This window comes from Manihot esculenta, chromosome 1 (genome assembly GCF_001659605.2).
Source record: "Manihot esculenta cultivar AM560-2 chromosome 1, M.esculenta_v8, whole genome shotgun sequence".
Classification (NCBI taxonomy): domain Eukaryota; kingdom Viridiplantae; phylum Streptophyta; class Magnoliopsida; order Malpighiales; family Euphorbiaceae; genus Manihot; species Manihot esculenta.
The window spans coordinates 2,065,514-2,088,680 of NC_035161.2; the positions used below are offsets into that span (position 1 = coordinate 2,065,514).

The 23,167-nt window shown below is 32.2% G+C and overlaps 1 protein-coding gene across 1 annotated transcript; it reads right to left on the reverse strand.

The window, feature by feature from the left end:
• Positions 1 to 15,664: 15,664 nt before the first annotated feature.
• LOC110624187 (heat shock cognate protein 80) lies at positions 15,665 to 18,685 on the reverse strand. The gene is made up of 3 exons (XM_021769305.2): positions 18,451 to 18,685; positions 17,785 to 17,926; positions 15,665 to 17,675 (listed from the first exon to the last, which is right to left on the reverse strand). The coding sequence occupies exons 1-3, from the start codon at positions 18,571 to 18,573 to the stop codon at positions 15,841 to 15,843; spliced, it is 2,100 nt and encodes a 699-aa protein (XP_021624997.1). The 5' UTR covers positions 18,574 to 18,685; the 3' UTR covers positions 15,665 to 15,840.
• Positions 18,686 to 23,167: the final 4,482 nt, after the last annotated feature.

Sequence of the window (23,167 nt, forward strand, 5' to 3'; positions counted from 1 at the left end):
AGTTGAGCTATGTTAGGTTTTATGTGATTTATGGACAATGTATGTTGTTGATGTATGTTTGAAGTGTTGTAGTTGGGGTATATGCTAGTTTGAGACCCCTAGGTGTAATGTATGATATGTATGCATGTTTTAGAACAAGTTTATGCATGATTTGAGGCTTGGGGAGGCAAGAGGCTCGTTTGAGCCGAGTTTCTGTCCATTTGGGAGAAACCAGGTTCGGCAGCCGAAGGAACTTTCAGCCGCCGAACCCCCTTGTGGAGGCAGCATTCGGCTGCCGAAGCTTGCCCCCGAAAGAGGACTTTCGGATCCGTCTGGGACTTTCGGCCGCCGAAGGTGCCGCCGAAAGTGCCTGACTTTCGGATCTGTCTGGGACTTTCGGCCGCCGAACCTGCCGCCGAAAGTGCCCTGTCCAGCCTTTCTTTGCATGTTTTGCATGGATGTTTTGAGATGTTTTAGGGGGTTTTTGGGGGATGTTTTTAGAGTTATGTTCTAGTATGTTTGGTCCCTCATTTGAGTCCACTTGTGTAGGTTCGGACCCGAGGAACCGAGGACCCCAGCAGTGAGTCTGCTGCCCCAGTGTCTGGTCAGAGCTACCCAGAGGTGAGTGGAATAACTCTTATGCTTTTAAATAAATAAATCAGTTTTAGCATGATTCACGCATCATGAATGCCATGAGATATAATAGGGTGCTTGCATTAGAATTTACGAATATGTTGCATTGCATATTATGTTGATGATGCGGATGAATGTTGAATGATCCTTTAGTCCTCCTATGTTATGATATGATGATGATACGGTACGGAAGACCAGTGAGGCCCATTCTACGCCCCTGGCACTATGTAAGAGAAAGACCAGTGAGGCCCATTCTACGCCCCTGGCACTATGGAATGTTATGTTATGTTATGTATGTAAGAGAAAGACCAGTGAGGCCCATTCTATGCCCCTGCCACTATTGGAATGTGTAGAGGACTATTGGTGACAAGTTCATCCTTGATGTGATTAGCTGTGATGTGATGCATTTCATGTTATCATATGTTTTAAATGTTTTACTATTCTGCTCACTGGGCTTTGTAGCTCACCCCTCTCCCCTAACCCCAGATGTGCAGGTACAGGGTAGACCAGGAGGTTAGCCAGAGTTTTGAAGTATGTTTATGTAATAAGTTAGATTGTGGACATGATAATTGTACTATGATGTAATGTAAGAGATTATAGTATGTTATGTAATGAGGTATATTGAGGTTATAGTTGTGCTTGACCCTATGAGTATTGTAATCCCTTGTTGATACATGATCTTAATGTCTATTGATGTTTATGTTTAACCAACTCAACTTATGATGTATCGCCCACTGGGGAAATGATGAGATCCCATTGAGGGATAAATGTTTAAGTTACACTATGTTTAATGCATGCACAGGTTGAGTATGGTGTATGATGAAAAGGAAAGTTTTAATTTCTACGTATGATTGTTGATCATGTATGGGATTGAACAGGTTTACAGGTTCTATGTCAGGCTTGCTACGGGTCCCGGCGGCCTTAAGCCGATCTGGATCCTAGCGCCGGTAGCGGGCCGATTTTCGGGTCGTTACACACGTCATGAGAAAAGGAGTTAATATTATAGTAGATGATTCATACCATATATGAGATAAATGTTTAATAAACGCAATACAACTTATTATTAATAGTATGCCTTAGAATATGATTGTAATAGAGATGATTATTTATGATTAATGACATTCTTTATTTATTCTTAGTCATAATTAATTTATTTTTTCTAACTAATATCTTAAACTAATAATAAAGTCCTTGGCATTGTAAAAAAAATCATGAAGAGTTCATAATATGAAATTCTTATTACGTATAAATATGTTAATACCGAAATCATTCTGAGCAATATTATTAATGAGATAGGATATCATTAATATAGATAAACTAACATATGTTATATTTTTTAAGTTGGTGAAGTAGTAATTCTCACAACCTCAAAGCATTGAGATGCGTAGAGTTAATATATGGATACTTGTTTGAGAGACGAGTAAATTTGAGATTCGAACTTGATATAAATAAATCATATCATATTATACTATTTGTGCAAATATCTTTAGACTGAAGATCACCAAAAATATCTTAAGTGTATAAGTATTTTACTTTTAACTCAACTACTTATACTTTATTATGGAATACAGAAAGCTGAGAAATCACTACAAAAAAATGGACTATTAGCGACGGATTTAGTGACAGAAATATTTTCGTCGAAAAAAAAAAGTTAGCGACGGAATTAGCGATGAATATTTTATTTTGATATTTCTGACGAATTTGCGACGGATTTTAATTCCGTCGCTAATCCATTAGAAGATGCAAAGAATATAAAAAAAAACCCTAATAATCTCTTTCATCCTCTCTTCTAATTTTAGCCGCCCTCTTCCTCTCCTCTCCTCTCCTCTCCTCGACGCCACATCTTTCTCCTTGTTGCAATCGCCGCCGCTGCCGCTGCCGCCGATCCCGCCATTGTCGCACGCTGTTGGACGCTTCTGTTGCCGCTGCTGGATGCTCGCCGCAGGTGGACGCTCCTCTCGCCACCACAGCATTGCCTATCAAGTAAGTGTCTAGTTTGATTTTTAGTTTCTTTTCTATTATATCATTGGAATTTTGAGTTTTAGTTTTTGAATATGTTATGATATAGTGAAAATATTATTCATTTAGTTATAAATTTGTATTAATCAAAATATATTTTTAGTTTTAGTAATTATATTTCAAAAAAAAATATAATTCATTTAGTTATAAATTTGTATTAATCAAAATATATTTCAAGTAATAAAAGCACAGCAACAGCATCTTGCTGTTGTGCAACAGCAAGCATGCTGCTGATAAAATATATTTTTAGTTTTAGTAATTATATTTCAAAAAAAATATAATTCATTTAGTTATAAATTTGTATTAATCAAAATATATTTCAATTAATAAAAGCACAGCAACAACATCTTACTGTTGTGCAGCAGCAGCATGCTTGCTGCTGTGCGCAGCATCAGTTGCTGCTGCTGTTGTGCAGCAGCAAGCATGCTTATTGTGCTGCAGCAGTTGCTGCTGTGCAGTAGCAGCTTGCTGCTCTGCAGCACAGTAGCAAGCTTGTGCTGCAGAACTTAATTTAATTGAATATAATTAAAATTAAAATTACACTTTCATAGCTAAACAAGTCAATTCAAAAATACTAAATCAACACAGTAATATAGCTTAATTTAAAAAATACTATGATCATGAAAAATCTTAAAAGGTCTTTAAAAAAAAGGTATTGTTTGTTTTACACCTTCCTTTTCTAATTTTTTTTTAAATTATTGTAAACATTTATATGAAAAATTATTCAGTTTTTTTATAACTCATTTTCATAACTTTTGATATGTATAGTTCGGCTTTGTCGGTTTACTTTACAGGCCTTCATTCAACTCTACTTTGATATGTATTGTTAAATTGATTAGTGTGTTTGATTTGTTAAATTAGTATATAATTAGAGTTGAATTTGTTTATATTTCAGAATATATTTATCATGTGTTTGATTTTATTAAGGTTTTATATATTGTTTGTCTTTATTGTTAATTGAAACTAATGGACAATTATTTTTTCAGATGCCTCGAAGAGCAGTATCATCTAGAGGTAGAGGACATAGCCAGCAGCTCTCTGTGAATGAAACAGATGAGGCAGTACGGGTGTATGAGGAAACACTGGAGCACACTCCACAAGCATTAGGGGGTCAAGCAAACGCATCATCATCATCATCAGTTCGAACTAGAGATCCGAACTTGGGACATCCTATCCCATCAAACCCGTCTGATCGACAATTGATTAGATTGAAAGGAACTGTGTAAGTCATATACAACTTTTTACTATTGATTTAATATGTATTATTACTTACAACTACTCATTATATATAAAAATATTGCAGTTTTTTACTGTAACGACCCGAAAATCGGACCGTATCGGCGCTAGAATTCGGATCGACTTAAGGTCGCCGGAACCCGTAGCAAGCCTAACATACATCATGTACATCTGATAAAAGCCCATACATGATCATACATTTTCATAAAAACTTTAAACCTTTCATATACCAAGCTTGACCTGTGCATGCACTATAACTGTATACATAAAATCCCTTACTGGAGCCCTCATCAAATGCTTTAGTTGGGTCTACATTTCATACATCAAGCTTGGTTCAACATATATCATTATTAAAATATTTCATAAAGATCATGTACAAAAAGGGATTCACAACCAACATTAGGGTCAAGCACGATACTAATCCTCATTACATCACTGTTCAATACCTTACATTACATTACATTATACCATTTTACATTACATGTCAACTACTAATATATTACATAAACATAGCCTTTACCCTTGCTGACTTCCTGAGCTATCGCTGGCCCTGCAACCTAGGGGTTAGGGGAAAGTGGTGAGCTATAAAAGCCCAGTGAGCAGAACGGTAAAACAATTTGTAAACATATGCCATCATGAAATGCATCACAACACAAACAATCCACATCAAGGATAGATTTGTCGCCAATAACCCTCTACTTATCCAACTGTGCCTGGGGCTTAGAATGGGCCTCACTGGACTTTTGCTTAACATGACATAACATAACATATCCAATGTGCCAGGGGCGTAGAATGGGCCTCACTGGACTTTCATACCGTATCGTAACATATCATATCGAGGGCTAGTGGGTCATCCAATATCCATCCACATCAACATCATATTATGCAATGTATCATATTCGTGAATTCTAATGCAAAACAACCTAGTACATATCATGGCATTCGTGATGCATGAACGTGCTAAGAATTTCATTTACTTTAAAACATAGTTCAGTTCTACTCACCTCTGGCTGATGCTGGACTGACTCTGAAACAACTAACACTGTTGGCCTCCTCGGTTCCTCGGGTCCGATCCTACACAGGTGGACTCAAATGAGGGACCAAATAAACTCTAACATGACTCTAAACAACTCCCCAAAAATCCCCTAAAACATCCTCAAAACATGCATAGAAAGCTAACAAAGGAAGACTGGATAGGGGACTTTCGGCGGTAGGTTCGGCGGCCGAAGGTCTCTACAGATCCGAAAGTCAGGCACTTTCGGGGGCAGGTTTGGCGATCGAAACTCTCCTTCAGAGCCGAAAGTCCAACTTTCAAGGGAGAGTTTAGGCGGCCTAAAGCTGCCTCCACAGGCAGGTTCGGCGGCCGGACATGACTTTGACGGCCGAACCTGGGTTCTTCAGAATGGCAGAACCCGATTCTGCCTCTCACATCCAGCCACCAAAAATATCACAACATGCATTCAACTATTCTAAAACATGCATAAACACTTATTCAAGCATATAGGGGCATAAAACTAGCCTATACCTCAACAAACATCACATAGCATCACTTTAAGCATAAAGGGTACATAAACCCTAACATTTTACAACTAGCCTAAACATGCATCAAAACCCATAACCCCTTCTTAAAACTTACTTAAAACATCATAAAAGGTGTGGATCTACACTTACCTCTTGAAGATCGAGAGGAGATGTGATCCAAACTTGGAGATTGGGAGAAATCGAGTTTCGGGGGTCTCCAAACTTCAAAACCTTGCTCTTAGCTTAAAAATCTTCAAAACAAAGTAAAACTCATCAAAAACTTGAAGGGATTGAAGGAAAATACAAAATCAACCAAAGGAGGGCGAAATCTCACCTATGCCCGAAAATAGGGAGAGAAAACTCGCCCATTTTCGGACAAAGGGCCTTTTATAGGTGGCTGGCCAGACCACTTTCGGGGGCCAAAAGAGCTTCCGCAAGCTCCCAATGTTCGGCGACCGAACCTGGGTTTTTCCTCCATGACTTTTTCTTTCAAAACTCAATTTCTTTCTTCATTAAAACCATAAAAACATATAAAAACATTTTAGAAAACATTTTAGAAAACCTTTATTTTACCCTTCTAGAAGGCTCCGACATCCAAGAATTCCGGATTCCAACGGAGATTCCGCCGGAAGGTAGGAATTCTGATGCCGGGGTCTAGCCGGGTATTACATTTAGATTCCACAGTTACTAGATCAATCACAAATAACATTAAGATGCGCTACACTGCTTCATGGAAAACTTGGTCAGAAATACCTTTAAAGACAAAAGACGAGCTCTTCAGACTTTTTCAGGTAAATACAACTTATATTCTAAAATTTCTAATATGCATTTTAAGTTTTTTAAATTTACATAACACTGATTATTATTTGTAGAATCGATATGTATGGAATGAGAGTGAAGAAGATATGGTTCGAATGCTTGGGAAAAGGTATGTAAAGAAAGACTGCGAGACATTCTTAATAGAGTTAGGAGCGAATTGTTGTGCAAGCACAAGAATATAGATGTTGCTTATCTATACAATTTAGGACCAGATTGGATGGAGGCAGAGATATGGAATGAACTTGTTGCATATTGGAGTACACTAGAGTGGAGAAAGAAATCAGAAGCTGGTAAAGCAAATAGAAACGTAAAAAAAGATGGGACTATTACGAAACACTCTGGTGGTTCAATAAAACTGGAGGTTCATGAGAATAGATTGGTATAACTCTTTTATTTCTTACTTTTATTTATATAATTCTGTTTTTATATAGATGGCTAGAAATTATTCGTGCATCTTGTATTGTGTGATTATTTCTTTTTTGTAGGCAAAGAAGTTGGGTAGGCAACCAACTCAACTTGAACTATTTCGTGCAACTCATACAAAAAAGGGGAGTCAAGGTGTTTTCATTGATGGAAAATCACGATGAGTTGATGTAAGTTACTTTTTGCTTATTTAATGTTATCACATTATTTTTCTATTTGTTATGTTATCATTAGTTGTATATGGTTAATGAAATGTTTATTATGTTTTCTTTTTTTATTTAGGGAGTTTATTTGAGTGTCATTGCTGAAAATGTGAATGACAATTGTGAGAGTCAGTCTGCTTTTGATTTGAATAAGTGGATTGAAATTTCTGGAAGTAGTAAAGGAAGGGTTTATGGTTTTGGATCTTCTGATATTGCAAAATCAGGAACTCCCTCCTTCTCATGCACATCAGCTTATCCTGGAGGACCTTCTCAAACTATGTTTTCTTTAGAGGAGGTTGAACAAATATTAGAGCAAAACCGAATCAAAATGAAACAAGACATGGTGCAAATGCAAGAGCAAATACGAGTGCAGATAGAAAAGCAAATAAAAGATCAGATGAAATCATTGAAGAACAAAAAAAGATCTTCACTGCATAATACAACTGCAGATTCTACTTCTCTATTAGATGGTTCAACAAATTCATAGATTAGTTTTAAATTTTATGAACATTGTTAAGTATTATGGATTTATTTTAAATTTTATGACCATTGTTAAATATTATGGATTTATCACTACAAAAAAACAGGGTATCAGTGACGGATTTTTCCGTCGCTGAAAGTAAAAAATCCGTCGCTGAAAGTTTCAGCGACGGATTTGCGACGGACTCAAGTCCGTCGCTTAAAGTCATGTCGCTAATTTTTTCCGACGGATTACAAGTCCGTCGGAAATATTTCCGACGGCTTTTCCGACAGAAAATTCAGTCGGAAAAATTTAGCGACGAAAAACGTTTGTCGCTAAATCCGTCGAAAATTCCAATTCATCCGATGAACATTCCGTCGCTAATCCGTCGGAAATAATTAGCGACGGAAATTTTCCGTCGGAAATCCGTCGGAAATATTAACGTATTTTAAAAAAATTTTCTCACAAATCCGTCGCAAATCTGTTAAAATTCGATCAAAAAAAATAATTCCTGTTTTTATTTACATATTCCCTGTATAATCAAATAATTTATAATTAAGAATCATATTGAATATAAATTAAATATCATTCATAATAATTATAAGTAATGTTCATAATACTGAACAATATTCAAAATATATAAAATAAATCCATAATATTTAACAATATTCATAAAATTTAAAATAAATTCATAATACATAACAATCGTCATAAAATTTAAAATAAATCAATAATACTTAACAATGTTCATAAAACTAAAAACTAATCTATGAATTTGTTGAATCATCCGTTGGAGTGTGCTCCAGTGTTTCCTCTTGCATCTGTACCGGCTCATCTGAAAAATAATTGTCCATTAGTTTCAATTAACAATAAAGACAAACAATAGAAAAAATAATAATCAAATATTAAATCTAATTATTTTTTAATTTTTATCTAAATTATCTTATAAATTTTAATTTAACCTAAACATCAAGAAAAAAAAAAAAAAAGAAATTGAGCACAGGAGCATCACAAAATTTTGTAAAAGAAATTATGTTTTTACAAATTAAAAAGCTTAATATTCAATTTTACTCTTAAGTTTATGAGGAAAGTTTAATCTAATTAATGTTTAATTTTTATCTAAATTATCTTATAAATTTTAATTTAACCTAAACATCAAGAAAAAAAAAATTCAGCACAGCAGCATCACAAATTTTTTAAAAGAAATTATGTTTTTAAAAATTAAAAAGCTTAATATTCAATTTTACTCTAAAGTTTATGAGGAAAATTTAATCTAATTAATTTTTAATTTTTATCTAAATTATCTTATAAATATTTACACTAAAATTCATCTTATGTACTAAAATTCAGCATTCAATAAAAATCTACACAAACTCCAGGTTCTTGACTTCCTGGATAATTAACTCTCACAACTACTAGTCACCTATAAATTATCTTGCAAGCAAAATGACAGTAAAATAAAAATTAAAAAAATCAAAGAAAAAGCATTGATAAATTTGTAGACTGGGAAAGAGATTCACTCCTGGATTCATATTAGAGCTGCTACACCATTTTGGGGCACAAAATTGTAATAGCAGTGTGAAATACTGCAAAAATAAGGAAAAAGAAAAACCAATAGAACTTTTGAATGCAATCTCCAGTGTTGAGCGTAGTAGAAATTTTGCAAGGCAAAAAGGTGAAACCAGAGAGAGAAACCATTGTTACAAAGCTACAGAAAGGTTGTAAAAAAAAGAGAGCTTCAATCATAGGTTCATATTAGAGCTCCTAAACCATTTTGGAGCACAAAATCCTAATTGCACTGAAATATAACAAGAATTTAATAGAGGAAAGGAAATAACAACTGAATTTTTGGATTTGATGTCCAGTATTGATCTTAATGCCAATAAATTTTGCAGGGAAAAATGTGAAATCAGGAGAGAAACCATTTGAATGCCAAAACTTGCAATTAATTTACCATTGTTTTGATGCTGCATCCCAGTGATTAGAGTCATAGGAATCAACTCATATGAGATACAGGGAAAATAAAATCTACCTAGAAAGATTCTACTGCATTGCTTAATAACATCCCAGGCATACAATAAAAATTATTACCTCTCTGAGTTGCACCAGCTGGTCTCTTGTGTACCTCATTCGGTCATGAGTCTCAAATCTTGAGTCTCCAGTCTAACAACAAAACATAAGATAGGGAAGGTTAGGAACTTCAATAATATATTACCAAGTTGAATAGGCAACAATCAAAATCCAAAAAACCAAGTCCAATAACAACTGAATTGAACAACACAGACAGCTTGGCTTGCAAGTCTGAGACGCCCTATTACAAGATATGCCATAAATCATACATAAAACTAATGCCTTGATTTATAAAATAACTTCAAACATATATTTGCCTCTCTTTAATAAAATTAGAACATACAATGCAGAAAAGTTCAAGAACATGCATATCATACCTGTAACAGCCCGGCCCGTACGCACGGCACTGTTACCACTCACGGCCCAGGGCTATCCCTCGCCTGGCCTCTTGCCACCTCGGGCTTTCCACTGGCGTCGTGAGCAGCTCTTAACATCCCTTCACCCTCACGGGTTCCAGGCAGGATTTGTCCCTCGGGGGAGCCATTACGGCCCGCCCTAGCCCGAGTGGATTTGGCCCAATTCCTTCCTCTGGGAATTAGGTCGCCTCCCCCACTGCTCGAACCCTTGACCTCCCACTTTAAGGGAATAGTCTGGTGAGAGTGAGTACCAATTGTGCCATTGGAACAATTGGTACTCACTCTCACCAGACTATTCCCTTAAAGTGGGAGGTCAAGGGTTCGAGCAGTGGGGGAGGCGACCTAATTCCCAGAGGAAGGAATTGGGCCAAATCCACTCGGGCTAGGGCGGGCCGTAATGGCTCCCCCGAGGGACAAATCCTGCCTGGAACCCGTGAGGGTGAAGGGATGTTAAGAGCTGCTCACGACGCCAGTGGAAAGCCCGAGGTGGCAAGAGGCCAGGCGAGGGATAGCCCTGGGCCGTGAGTGGTAACAGTGCCGTGCGTACGGGCCGGGCTGTTACAATACCAAGTCAAAAGGAACTGCATAGCCTCTGAACATACTGTCATGAATGGTTAAATTGAAATTGCAATGTATATTATCTTCGTCGATTTGGGATTTACAATATCAATAAACAAAATTCGTGCTAACAAAACTTATACATATACTTGCCAAACTTTCAAAAAAAAAATATTTCCATTCTTTTTAACATATAGCGAATTCCAGCTACATCCTCTAAAATAAATAAGTAAATAGGACAGAAATTGACCCTGGGCTGTTTTGCTTGCCAAAGGTGCATATACTTGCCAAAGCTGTTGTGCGCAGTCCCATCTGTAGGTTGAGGAGAGCAATGAGCTCAACCATTTCAAGGCTCTCACAGCATTCAAGGACACACGCCCAGTGACCAGTAACATTATCAAGCCTCAGAATGTAAGAGAAAATGTGCATAAAAAGTAGCATGGATCTGGCCATTCCAAGATATTTTAGCATGTCACATATATACCAAAATGGTAAACAGCATTATCATTTACAAATATGAAGCTTTAATTCAACCACAATGTAAATATCAAACCAGAGCAATTTTAACAACCCTTATTGTGAAAGATGTAACAACAACAAAGATTCAGAACTATACCCACGCCGAAGCAAAGTTTTGAGGCTGAGCAGAGGGAGCAAAGGGTCAGTGAGGGCGATGACGCGGTTGGGTGCGGAGTGGCACTGGAAAGACTTGGTGAAAGGTTGTATGTGCTTTGCTGGTTCTAATACATGGCCTCCGATTGCTTTGCCGGTTCTGCTACGCCGCTGGGTGCTTCGTCTGTGCTTTCACGGAACAACCCGAATCGGTGAATGCAGGTGGGTTTTCTAATTTTTGGGGAGATGATGAGGAAATGGTGGAATATTGATGGAGAAGCGGAGGAGCTGTAACAACAATGAAGGGGAGGACAATGGAGTGGGTTTCGAAGGATAAGCCAACGGAGAGAGGAGACGGGTCTATGAGAAATCGATGGAGATGAAAACGATGGGAGAAGGAGCAGGGTGTGGTGAAGAAGAAGATGGGAGACCTGGATGTTGAACTTGAAGAAAGCGGTTAAGGGAGAGGCGATATTCTGTGGGGTTGTGGCTCTGGTGATTGAAGGGGCAGAGGTCGAGGGAGGAGGTGGTTTTCGATGGGTCTTGGTGGAGGAAGGGATTCAAGAAACGGTAGGCTTATCTGCGTTTTGAGGGAGAAGAGGAAAGTAATCTTGCAGTTAAATTGCATAGAAAATTACCAAGACGGCAACGGGCGACGGCAAAGCGGCGACAGGCGATGGCAGCGGTAAGGACAAGGGTGTGGCGCATGGGAGGGGAGAGGAGAGGAGAGAGTGCGGCAGAAATTAAAGAGTCTGAAAGAGATGGATTAGGCTTTTTAATATATTCTTCTCATTTTCTGACGGATTAGCGACGGAATAAATTTCGTCGCTAATTTTTTTAAAATTCGTCGCTAATCCGTCGCTAATCCGTTAGAAATATGAACATAAAATATTCGTCGCTGATCCGTCGCAAATTCCGTCGCTAATTTTTCTTTTTCCGACGGAAGTAATTTTCGTCGCTAAATCCGTCGCTGATAGCCTTTTTTTTTGTAGTGTATTTTAATTTTTATGAATATTGTTAAGTATTATGAACATTAATTATAATTATTATGAATGATATTTGATTTATATTCAATATGATTCTTAATTATAAATTATTTGATTATACAGGGAATATCTAAATAAAAGTAGGAAATTTTTTTTGTGATTGAATTTTAACAGATTAGCGACGGATTCGTAAGAATATTTGTTAAAATGTGTTAATATTTCCGACGGATTTTCGTCGCTAATTATTTTCAACAAATTAGCTACGGATTGTTCATCGGATGAATTTGGAATTTCCGACGGATTTAGCGACGAACAACGTTCGTAGCTAAATTTTTCCGACGGAATTATCCTTTGGAAAAGCCGTCGCAAATTTATCTGACGGAGTTAAGATTTGTCGGAAATCCGTCGCTAATATTTCCGAAGGAAGCCTGATCCGTCAGAAAAAAAATTAGTGACATGACTTTAAGCAACGGATTTGAGTTCGTCGGAAATCCGTCGCTGAAATTTTTAGCGACGGATTTTAGACTATTAGCGACGGAAAAATCCGTCGCTGATAGTCTATTATTTTGTAGTGAATTGAGTATAGTATATAACACTTGAAGATAATTAAATGATCAATAAAGGACTCACCATAGCCGAATAATAAGGTATGGTTATATCATTCTTGAAATATATCTCTGACTAGAGTGATATACCTTAATGAATAAGATTCATAAGAAAATAATTAGAATGGATAGTTTACTTTTCAAGATATAAAAAGGTAAAATGAGTTCATAGTAACTAGATATAGAAGAGTTGTAGTCGAATCACCTTTGACCGTCTAGCATTTTGGAAATTATGATGAATGATTTGATACCTCATATAATTAATATATAATATAAATAAAATAAATTTATCGGGAATGAATTATAATTTAAAGAGTTTAAATTTTTAAAAAAATCATGCATTCAAAATGTTCCAAGAGCGCAATGGTCATACACATGTGGGAATAAGAACTTAAGGTAAAATATCAATCAACATATTGGCATCTTGAATATATTGGCATAAGATGTCAATAGACCTAAATAAAAAGACCTAAATAAAAGAGGAAATTAAATGGCTAAATTTATTATATTAATTATTAATTAAAAGAATTTAAGTGTTGAAATTTTAGTTACTACAATTATAATGGGTCTTATTAATTAATTGAAAATTTTATTTGTGAGATTTTTTTAACTATTGCAGGTTTGATATTTAAATCTAATATTAAATCTGACTAGTATGATTTTATTATATTATCTTAAGATTTTTATAACCGCTTAAACCGGTCATTGTTTTTATTATAAATAACTTTCATCTTTACAAAGAAACTCTCATCTTTCTAATTTATTCTTTCTCTTTTCTATATTTTCTGTTGGATTATAAATTAAAGATAAATTTTTATTGTTCTGATCCTCAAAATTAAATTTCAGAAAAATCTATTTAATCCGAGAAATTACAAAATAAATTTTTAAGAATAATATCCAACACGACTCAGATTTTATTATTTTATCTCATTTTTCCAACAACGTTAAAATTCTTCACTTTTAAAAATTTTGTTATATATTTTAAAATAAAATTTATAAAAAAACTAAAATTATTAAATATTTTTTTAAAAAAATATTATTTCATGTTTTATTAAAAATTATGATTTAGTAACAATAAATTTATTATTAATATATATTAAACTATTATTACTAAAATTTAGTGACAATCATTTTATTAATAATAATGTTGAATGATAAAAATTTATGTAAAATCTTACCTTTGTAAATAAATTAAATTATTAATATTATTATAATTAATATTAAATAAAAATTAAAATTATTTTAATAATAATTTTAATTATACCAAAACTCTATTATGATTTATAGTTTGAAATTTAAATAATTTTACCATTTAAATCTAATTAGTAATACTAATTAATTTAAATTATTTTATCTATTAGAATAAAGTTAACAAAATTACATGTATTATTAAAATTACTCAGAATAATTTAAAATTATTACAATAAAACTCATTTTAGTTAAAAACTAATATAAATTTACTACTTAGGATTAAAAAATTTTAAAACTATTATATATATAATTAAATTTTAATTTTATTATATTTTTTTATATAAAATTATATAAAAATTAAATTGTATAAAAATTAAAATTTTATTATTTATAAAATAAATCACCAATATTAAAATGAGTATAAAAACATATAACGCACATTAAATAAGAGTTAATTTTATTAAATATTAAGAGATATTTTGAGAGTTTTTTAAAAATAAAATAAGATTAAATAAATTATGATAATCAATTTATATCCTGTTATAATTTAAAAAATATATATATATAAAATAATTTTGAGATATAAAAAAATAATAAAAATTATAAAATAGAAGAAGTAATAAAATTTTAATTTTATTATTTTCGATTAAAATAAAAAATATTATTTAATTTTTATGTTATAAAAAAATTCACTTATTAATTTTTTATTTTAAAAAATACATTAAAATATTGCTCATATTTTAAAAAATCTATTAATTAATTATTCTATCGGTTAATTATTATAAAAAGTGTAAAATATTTTTCATATTAATAATTTAATTTTTAAATAAATATTAATAAATAAATTTTATCGTATTAACGGTTAAAATTAATAAAATAATTAATTAATAAATTTTTTAATATTTTAAAAATATTTTAATATATTTTTTTAAAATTAAAATATTAAATAATAGTTTTCTCGTAATAAAATTTTCTACTGACGAGCGTTGGTATTTTTCCTGCCAACGAGTATTGAGATAGTGATTTAACACCCCTAAGTGAGGTCGAGAATCTCTTAAATATGGAATAAATACTTTCTGTGATTATTTTACTCTAACCATTAATTAACCGAGTTGGTGCAAACATAATAATATTTGTGACTTTACTATAAAAATAGTTAGGAAAAGCAATTGATCACTCGTTGATGCGATCAGCCATCCATTGTTGCTGCTATGGGTAGTTGGCAATCAAGTAAAAGCAATGCCATCCATTACCGTCGGCTGAATTTTAATTCAGGAACTGTATCGGCTGGATTTTTTTTTTTTTTTAAGATATAATAAATATAAGAATTAAAAAATAAAACTTCAATTTGAGAAATTAATATTTTATTTTGTTTGTGAATTTGGAAATTTAGGTAAATTGACTGCCCCAGAAACTTACTTCTGGTTAAAATTAGAGTCCCAAAATTTGGAGATAAAGGATATATTCCGTATGAAAATAAACTCTCCTTAATTTAACAATTAATTTTTTATTCAAAAAATAAAAAACATAAATAAAATTTATTTGAAATAAAATAGTTGTTTAGCTTACAAAAATCATTTGTAAGTTGTTGAAAAAGAAATTAATAACTATTACGAGACAAATCAATGGAATCAATAAAATTATCAGTTAAATATCAAAAAGCTAATTCAATTAGTTTTATTGAATTTTTTAAAAAAAAATTAATTCGTTTTCCTTTTTTTTACCTTCCGTTAAAGGTTTTAGCCCAATCAGTAGTTTTAGCCTAATCAGAATGAGCAATTACAAGTTAAGAACGTTGGAGATGCTATTTTGGAACAGCCACAACGTTGAGCATGCTTTTTCTTATGCACGTTCGAATTTTTTTTATATAAAAAAATGATCTTTCTTTTTAGCTTAAAAGGAAAAAAGGAAAATCAGAACTGAACAGCGGGTATAATTGCTAAACCTTACTGCATTAAGGAAATAATCAAAACCAAAAATAGAGAACCATCTAACCAGGAAGTTCAAAACACTATCCAAATATCTCAGGAACGATGTAATAGCTAACATACTTAAAACAGTACCACAACACTAGTAAGAAGTTAAAATCACAAGTGATAGGCTAAGGGCTTAATCAACTTCCTCCATCTTGGAACCCTCAGCATCGGCATCAGCATCCTCCAAGGCCGGCATGTCAGCATCTCCCTCACCAGCATCCTCATCGATGCTCAATCCAAGCTTCAACATCCTGTGGATCCTGTTACCGAAGGTATTTGGGTCATCAAGGCTGAATCCAGATGTGAGCAGAGCAGTCTCGAATAGTAGCAGCACAAGATCCTTCACCGACTTGTCGTTCTTGTCAGCATCAGCTCTCTTTCTTAGTTCCTCCATGATGGGATTTTCTGGATTGATCTCCATTGTCTTTTTGCTTGACATGTACCCAGCCATGCTGCTGTCCCTCAAAGCTTGTGCTTTCATAATTCTTTCCATGTTGGCAGTCCACCCATATTCACCCGTGACCAAGCAGCAGGGAGAATCCACAACACGGTCTGAGACAACAACCTTTTCTACCCTGTCTCCCAACACATCCTTTATTACCTTGCAGAGACCCTCAAACTTCTCCTTGAGTTCTTCCTTCCTTTTCTTCTCATCTTCACTTTCATCAATTTTCAAACCTTCCTTTGTGGCAGAAACAAGCTTCTTGCCTTCAAACTCCTTGAGCTGACCAACAGCATACTCATCGATAGCATCAACCATGAAAAGGACTTCATAGCCCTTCTTCTTCAACTTCTCAAGGAATGGGGAGTTTTCAACTGCCTTCTTGCTTTCACCAGTGATGTAGTAGATATCATTTTGGCCCTCCTTCATTCTGGTCACGTAATCCTTGAGGCTAGTCATCTCATCGCCACTCTTGGTGGAGTGGTATCGAAGCAATTCAGCAAGCTTAGTCTTGTTTTGGGAGTCCTCATGGATACCAAGCTTGAGGTTCTTAGAGAATGCCTCGTAGAATTTGTTGTAATCTTCCTTGTTTTCAGCAATCTCAAAGAAGAGTTCAATGCACTTCTTCACCAAGTTCTTACGGATAACTTTCAGGATCTTGTTCTGTTGCAGCATCTCTCTTGAGATGTTGAGGGGAAGGTCCTCAGAATCAACAATACCCTTCACAAATCCAAGATACTCAGGAATTAACTCCTCACAATTGTCCATGATGAAAACACGTCTCACATAGAGCTTGATGTTATTGGGCTTCTTCCTTGTGTCAAACAGATCAAAAGGTGCCCTCTTAGGAGCATAGAGGATAGCCTTGAACTCAAGTTGGCCTTCAACTGAGAAGTGCTTAACAGCCAAATGCTCCTCCCAATCATTGGTAAGGCTCTTGTAGAAAGCAGCATATTCTTCCTTAGAGATCTCCTCTGGCTTCCTCATCCAGATTGGTTTCTGTTTGTTCACCAACGACCACTCATGGGACACCTCCTTGATCTTCTTCTTCTTCTTCTCTTCTTTTTCTTTCTCCTCGTCAACATCTTCAACCTTCCCTTCCTCATCCTTCTTCTCTTCCTCATCCTCATCATCAGAGATCTCCTTCTCGGTAGTCTTCTCAATCCAGAGAGAGATTGGATAGCTAATAAACTCTGAGTGCTTCTTGATCAGGTCCTTCAGGCGGCGTTCCTCAAGGTACTCAAGTTGGTCTTCCTTGAGGAAGAGGGTAATTTTTGTGCCCCTACCAAGATTCTCACCGGAGGCATCTCTGGTAACAGTAAATGATCCTCCAGCCTGGGACTCCCAAACATACTGTTCATCATCATTGTGCTTGGTAGTCACGATGACCTTCTCAGCAACCAGGTATGCTGAGTAGAAACCAACACCAAACTGCCCAATCATGCTAACATCTGCTCCAGCAGCCAAAGCCTCCATAAATTCCTTGGTACCAGACCTTGCGATGGTACCGAGATTGTTCACCAAATCTAACAGCCAAAAAAAATTGAGACAATTAGTGCAAGCATTTATTAGGCAATAATCTACAAATTACAAAATCAACACAAAATGAAACAGACAACCAGAAGCAACACGTACCGGCCTTGGTCATGCCAATACCACTGTCAATAATGGACAAGGAATTGTTTGTTTTGTCAGGAATAATATGGATGAAGAGCTCAGGTTGAGCATCAAGCTTGCTCTTATCTGTCAAGCTCTCAAATCTGATTTTATCCAGAGCCTGAAACAAACGGGGGAACATATAAAGCCTAAAATCAGAAAGTGGGAACAATATATTTACACATCTACTGGTGAGGGAATCAACCGAACAACTAAGCAGATTCCAAGATTCAAAATCCACAAACAAACTTGTATTTACATCTACAACAAGATGGATTCAAAATAAACTTATAGAAAAACTCCATTAAAATCCTTTAAAACAGTCGACACCCATTACAATCCACAAAACCTAGCTAATGAAATATCCAGTAAATGAGATTTTGGCATTTTCAGGACACCTCAATGAATTCATCAGCATAATTAAATAAATAAATAACCAAAACCAAAGAAACAACATATTCACATATCCTGAAAGGGAAACTAATCCTCAAGAACCAAATCCCACAGTCTATAAACACTCTAACCAAGTTTAAAAACAAAAACAAACAGACAAATCACTCTCATAGCCATTAGAAACTATAGCAGAAATGGAAGCATATATACGAAAAAAATCAAGCGAGAAAGAGAGAGAGAGGAAAGCCTTACATCGGAGGCATTGCTGATTAGCTCACGAAGAAAGATCTCCTTGTTGCTGTAAAAGGTATTGATGATCAAACTGAGCAACTGGTTGATCTCGGCCTGGAAAGCAAACGTCTCTGTCTCCGCCATCGCTAATTGAATACCGTAGGCTAGAGATCAAATGCAAGAGAATTTGAAAATTAAGAGACAAAGAGACGTAGACTCAGAGATCGAGAGGCGACGAGAGTGAGTCCGCAGAAATGGTGAAAATGGCGTTTATATAGAATGCTTTGCTAGGGTTTCTAGATCCTTCCATTTCCCTATATTTTTTATTCCGTTTATTTTATTTTTTATTTTTGGGCATTTGTTGGGGTTTGATTAGGTAACCTGCTGGAGGATGCCCGAGATTGAATGGAATTATGACACGTGGACATGTGAACGGGAAGATAGATCAAAGACGTTTGGATAGTTCTTCCGTTGGCCAATCAGATCGTTTCGCTTGACATTTTTCCCCTTTTAGACCGTTGACCAATTGAGTTAGTTCTCTATATCAAACCTTCAAATTTTGAAAATTATTGAATAATTTCTTTAAATTTTAAATTATATTAAATAAATCTTTGGGGGAAAAAATTAAAGATTTAAAAATTAAATAAGTTTTAAATTCATGATTTTGGAGGAAAAAAAAAAAAGATGAATTGTTGAAAAGAAAATTCTTTAGGACAAGAGAATAGATGCGTAAACTCACACTGAAGGAAGTTAATCACAAAAATATAGATGTAGAAAATGAAAGCAAAAATGAATTGAAAGTAAAGTATTCATTGATCTACTTTTGAAATTTAAATTATTTTTTTTTTACTTTTTATAATTTAAATGACTTGCTTAGATCTAAACTGTAGCACTCTAAAATTCATATAATAATTAGATTAGTTTATTTAAATATTATTTTATTTTAACAATTTAAATAGCAAAGATTTTAAGAGTTAATCGCTTAAAAAATTATATTTTTTATTTTATTATAATTGTATTTTATATTTTTTAATTAAATTTTAATTTTTTAAAATTATTTTAAATACACATCAACATATTAGTAAAATTTAAAATTAATTATTAAAAAATTATGTATTTTATTTTTATTATAATTTCATCTTATATTTTTATTTTTTATCAATTAAACATTATTTTTTTAATGTTTAATCAAATACACCTTATTATTACTATTACTATTACGTATATAATTGAAAATTTATAAAATTATAAAATTATCTCTTTTTTCACTATTAAATATATTTTAAAATTATTATTTATATTTTTCTTATTTTTATTTTATTAATAATTTTAAAAAAATACTATTTAATTTTTATAATATGAATAATTCATTAGTTAGTACTTTAATTTTAAAATATATATTAAAATATTTATAATATTTTAGTCTTTTCAGTAGTTTTAATCGTTAAATATTATAATAAAAATTTAAAATTTCATGATACGAAAGAAATTAATTAGTAATTTTTTTATAAATTTGAGAATACAAATAATAAGTTTTTAAAAATGATAAGAATTAAATAATAAAATATTTAATAAAAAAAATAAATGAGGGACAAAATAATATTAATTTATTGACATTCTTTTGTGTCTCTAAAATATATCTTTATATTAAACTAAATTTAGGTAAAAATAATGCGTCCTTAAATTATATATTTGACATTGCAACAAAACACAAACATGCAAAAGAACCAAAATAAAAATACAAAATTAAGAAAAACTCAGACAAACTCAAGACACCATATGAAACTCAAACAAACAAAATAAATAGGGAGATTTACAATTTAATATCTGAGTATTGCCATTATTAACAAGTCAGTTTCTATATTTTTAGAAATCTATTAAAACGTCCTTATCTTTTCTATCTGTCAACGAAATAGTCTTTCCGTCTATTTTTACCGTTAAAAATATAGTAAAAGACTAAATTACCCCATTATTTTCCTCATCCTCCTCCTCCTCCTTACTTTTTTTCTTCATCAATTCTTCCTCCTTCTTCTCATTGACGGAAAGAAACGATGAGAAGGAACTATTTCGTTGACGGAAATAAACGATAAGGGTGTTTTAATAGATATGAAAAAAGATAGAGAACAATAAAAACGTTTTAATAGATATAAAAAAAGATAAAAACGTTTTAATAGGTTTTTGAAAATGTAAGGACTAACTTGTTAATAATAACAATATCCAATGACTAAATAAAGGGTTTTATTTGAGGGTAAAATTGGATTTTAAAAATTTTCTCTCTCCTCCTTTATCTAATTTTAACGGAAAAGAGGACGGAATGACTATTTCGTTGATGAAAAGAAAACATAAAGATGTTTTAATAGGTTTCTAAAAATACAGGGACTGATTTGTTAATAATGGCAATATCCATTAACTAAATTATAAATCTCTCAAATAAATATATGTATTTTGTATATATACATCACACCAAAAAATACAACCATGCAAAAGTTGCTAAAGAACCAAAATAAAAATACAAAATTAAGAAGAACTAAAACAAATGTAAGATAGTAAAGGAAAACGAATGAGACCCACAGCAAAACAAACCCATTTGTTTAAGTTTCATGCGGTGTATGGGTTTGTTTTGCCGTGGATCTCCTTCCTTTTCCTCTACTATCTTGTGCTTGTTTGAGTTTTCTTTTTTTATTTTGTATTTTGATTTTGGTTTTTTGGCCTTTTTTGTATGTTTGTGTTTTTTGTTGAATTATTTTGGTTTCTATTTGCCATGGAGTATCCTTCATGATTCCGATAATAGTTTTGCATTATTGTCGATGCCGGTGGGATTAGGGCTGTGCAATCGGTCGGTTCAGTTTTGAATTGAACCGAACCGAAAAAATTGAAAATCAAATTATAAAAATATTGAAAACTGAAAAAATCGATTATAAAAATATAACCGAACTGAATCGAACCGATAAAAATCAGTTCGGTTCAGTTCGATCGATTCAAACCGAAATTTGTAATTTTTTTTAATTTTCTGCTTTTAATTTTAGTAGAATAATTTAATAAATATTTCACATAAATTTATCAATAAATATTGTTTGAATACATAATAATAATACTTAAAAAATCAATAAAAATCCATATAAAATTTAAAAATATATATAAAATCAGTATTTTTATGTATAAAATCGATTTTTCAGTTTTTCGATTATTTAACACGTTTAAATCGAACCGAACCAAAAATCGAATAAATTGAAAAATACTAACCGAACCGAACCGAACCTTCCGATTAACCGAACCATTAAACCAAAATTGATCGGTTCAGTTCGGTTTTTCAGTTCAGACCGATTTATGCTCTTCCCTAGGTGGGATTGACGTGGCTGCTCTGCTTTTGTTGATTCCAATTAGTTTGGTTTTGGATTTTATTTCCTTTTATTTTGATTTTCTTGATTGAGTTTAGTTTGATTTAATTTTTTTTATTTGTTGGATCTCCGACTATCTTAATCCATCTACTCCTCTAGTTCTAGAGGGACTTGTAAACGCAATATATTGCATGTTTAAATAAAATACACAAAATAATCCATGGAAATTTTTTTTAGAGATTCAAAATATTTAAAAGCAAAATTTTGATAGAATTAAATAGATTACAAAATTTAGTCATTTTACTAAAAAATATTTTTATATTTAGATTTCATATATTTCACGAAAAATATTTTACAAAATATATTTTTACATTTACTAAAAAAATTAGTTAAACTATTTTAAGAAAAATAATTTTATTTAAAAAAAAATATTTTCTACATTTTGAAAATGTTATTAAAATATCTACATATAAATTCGTTAATCTATTTTATTTTTAAAATTAAAATTAAACTATAATAAATAAATTATTTTATTAAAAATATTTTATAATAAAAAAATATCTTTTTAAAGTTTAATGTACAGAAGTTAATTTGATATGTTACAAAATTTCTCATTCATAAATTTTTTTTCCTTAAAAAATGTCAGTTATTATTTTTTGAAAAAAAAAAAATCTATTTTCTTAATTACCTAAAAGTTTAGCTTTTATTTTCTATTTTAAATTAAAAGGTATATGTTTTATTAATAAAAAATTTTAAAAATTATCTCACAATTTATTATTCTATTTATCGTATAATTTTTATTTATTTTATTTTTTTATATATATTAAAAAAATAATTTTTTTTATCAACTTTCTAATTATATCTATTTTAAATACATTAACTATTATTAAATACTAAAAAATTATTATAAATATTTATTTAAAAAATAACATTTAAATAAGATTGTTTTAAAAATAAAATAATATTAAATAACATTATAACAATCAATATAAAAAACAGATAATAATTTTAAAATAATAAAAAAATTATGAAATAAAGGAAGTATTAATTTTCTCATATTAAATTTAATAATCTTGATTATAATTGCAATACACTAAAAATATTATTATCAGAATCTTTTAATTTTAAAAATTTTAGGAATTTATTTTCAAATTAAAAAATTTTAAATAAATTTTATTCTAATTTGAAATTAAAATTAAGGGTATGTTTGTGACATTAAAATAATTTTTTTATTATTATATGTGAATCCCATTTAACAAATAAATAAGCGATAGTTAATATTAAATACTAAATTGGGAAAATTACTTTTTAGTCTCTGAGATTTAATGTAATTAACACTTCTGTCCCTCTATTTTGGCGACCCAACACTTAAGTCACTCACTTTCTTTTCTATCCAAATT